Genomic DNA, 2,500 nt, shown 5'->3' on the forward strand with positions numbered 1-2,500 from the left:
AAACTCACAATGCGCTTCTTTCACGGGACGTTCGTGTCCTGTCCCCTCGAGCTAATGGAGGACGAGGAAAGGGTTCGATCTTTCAAGCGTACGCTTCCACACTTAAACGCCGTGAAACACACAACTTCCCCCGAGCGGCTGAGAGGCCATTAGCATCTGGACCAGCGCTGAGATGAGCTGATCTGCCCTCAGGACACGCAGGGGTCACGCAGGGGTCACGCAGGGGTCAAACCCCAATGATCTCAGTGTTCAGAGAAGCTCCTGTGACATCATCATCATCATCATCACACAACCACACATCGGCTATCACACACTCTCCGCTCACATTAACATTGCTTTGGTTTCTTTACAACAGCAGATATTTTATTTAATTCCTGCTATTATTTTAATAATGTTTCAACATATTTGCATGTTCACGGTTCTCTGATGATCACATGACACGCATGGAAACATTTAGTTAACTTCTTCTTAGTTGTAATAGTCTCTCTGTCCACATTACATTCACACTGGTGTTTCAGGAGCCCTGTCAAGCTGAATTAAAAAAATAATAACATTAATAATAATAATAATAATAATTATTATTATTATTATATAATTTATATAATATCATATTTTTATATAATAAAAATTCTAATTCTAATTCTTAATAATTATAATTAACCACAAAACTACAATTTATGTCTTAAATTCTTAAAAAATATAAAAATTCAAAAATAAAAAAATTCTAATTCTAATTATTAACTTTAAAAATGAAGACAGAAATACATCAGTTGTACATTACAAATATATATATATATATATATTCAATAATTATAATTAACTACAAAACTACTATTTATGTCTTAAATTCTTCACTTTTAACAAGCTTTTGTTTTGTCTGGTAAACTTCTGTCCACAAAATGTTAGAAATTATGCAAATTTGTAAATAAAGTAAAACTAGTAGTGCACATCTTGTTTTCTGTAAACATTTCCTGCGAACTGAGACGCTGAAAACCGTGTATATAGTAAATTAAACTATTTCAGAGTGGTGAATATATTTAATATAATAATATATTTATTTAATAAAATCACAGCCTTAGGTTTTGACAATTGCAGTTAATAAGCTAAATGGCGATTATCCTGCAGCCTCATTTATGTATTTTAATTTGACATGCACTATAATTAATGATCTCACAGACCCCTGTATAATCCAGCAGAAGGAATCCCGATGTTCAGAATCCCGGAGGATTAGAGCGGATTCCAGTGGTGTAATTAAACATGTTGTGTTTTTACCTGACCAGCTCCTCGTTGTACAGGGATTTGGGCGACTCTCGTCCGAGGATGTAGACCTGTCCTTTAAACACCGACAGCTGGACACGACCCTCCACGTTCTCCTGAGATTTATCGACACAGTGACGGACGAACTCGCACTCCGGACTGTACCAGAACCCTGAGCACACACAGAACCTCAGCATTAACACTCATGCATCAAACACACACCACACGTGTGATTTTAACCATCGGCTCCGAGGCCATTCAAAATTCTTTATTGTCATTGTAACAAAGTTTCAACAACATTCCCAATGGCTCAATCCAGTCAGCAGTTTATAACACAGCTCATTTAAAAACATCATTTAAATCCAAATATATAAACCAAACAAAAACTTTGATAAAAATCAAGATAGAATTCAAGATAAAAACTGCTGTGTTCATTTAAGAAATAGATGCATAAATAATAATCCAAGGAAATAAATGACCATAATGACAAAGCAGCTATTTTTATTTATTTACAGGCAATATATTAAAAACAATTATAAACAACAAAAATTCTGTAGCTCCAGAAGTTTCAATAAGTGAATGCTCTTTAATGTTCACTCTTTAAGACCAATTAATTTACATTTGCATAGACTCTTCTAGTTGTCTGTGACTGTTTTGTTGCAATATATTAAAGTAATAACATAAAATAGTATATTTATATATTAAAAATTCTGTAGTTTCATAAGTTTCAATAAGTGAATCTTCTTCTGAGTTCACAATATTGATGACCAATGAATTTGCATGACTTTTCTAGTAGTTTGTAATAGTTTTGATTATTATTATTAATAGTATTATTTACTCACAAATAGCAATTTCTCAATAATTTCTACCTGAAAATATGTTTTATATTAAGCTTAACATAACTAGAAATTACATTTCCAGGTCAAGAAATCACCCTTTTAAAACTCCCTCATATATTCAAGTTTTCCAAGAACATGTAAATCTTGGATCTTCAATAAAATGGTGGCTGTTGAGGTACTGAATCACTGTACTGAATTACTGCACTGAATCACTGTACTGAATCACTGTATCACTGCACTGAATCACTGTACTGAATCACTGTATCACTGCACTGAATCACTGCACTGAATCACTGTATCACTGCACTGAATCACTGTACTGAATTACTGCACTGAATCACTGTAATGAATCACTGTATCACTGCACTGAATCACTGTACTGAATCACTGTATCACTGCACTGA

General features: G+C 33.6%; 1 protein-coding gene across 1 annotated transcript in view; it reads right to left on the reverse strand.

The window, feature by feature from the left end:
- Positions 1-2,500, reverse strand: part of ass1 (argininosuccinate synthase 1) — a 54,285-nt gene that overhangs the window by 3,770 nt on the left and 48,015 nt on the right. The window contains exon 13 of the mRNA XM_081366216.1: positions 1,273-1,429. Within this exon, the coding sequence (XP_081222342.1) occupies positions 1,273-1,429 (157 nt within the window). The remainder of the gene's footprint in view (positions 1-1,272; positions 1,430-2,500) is intronic.

Source organism: Scardinius erythrophthalmus (genome assembly GCF_964197995.2).
Source record: "Scardinius erythrophthalmus genome assembly, chromosome: 5".
Classification (NCBI taxonomy): domain Eukaryota; kingdom Metazoa; phylum Chordata; class Actinopteri; order Cypriniformes; family Leuciscidae; genus Scardinius; species Scardinius erythrophthalmus.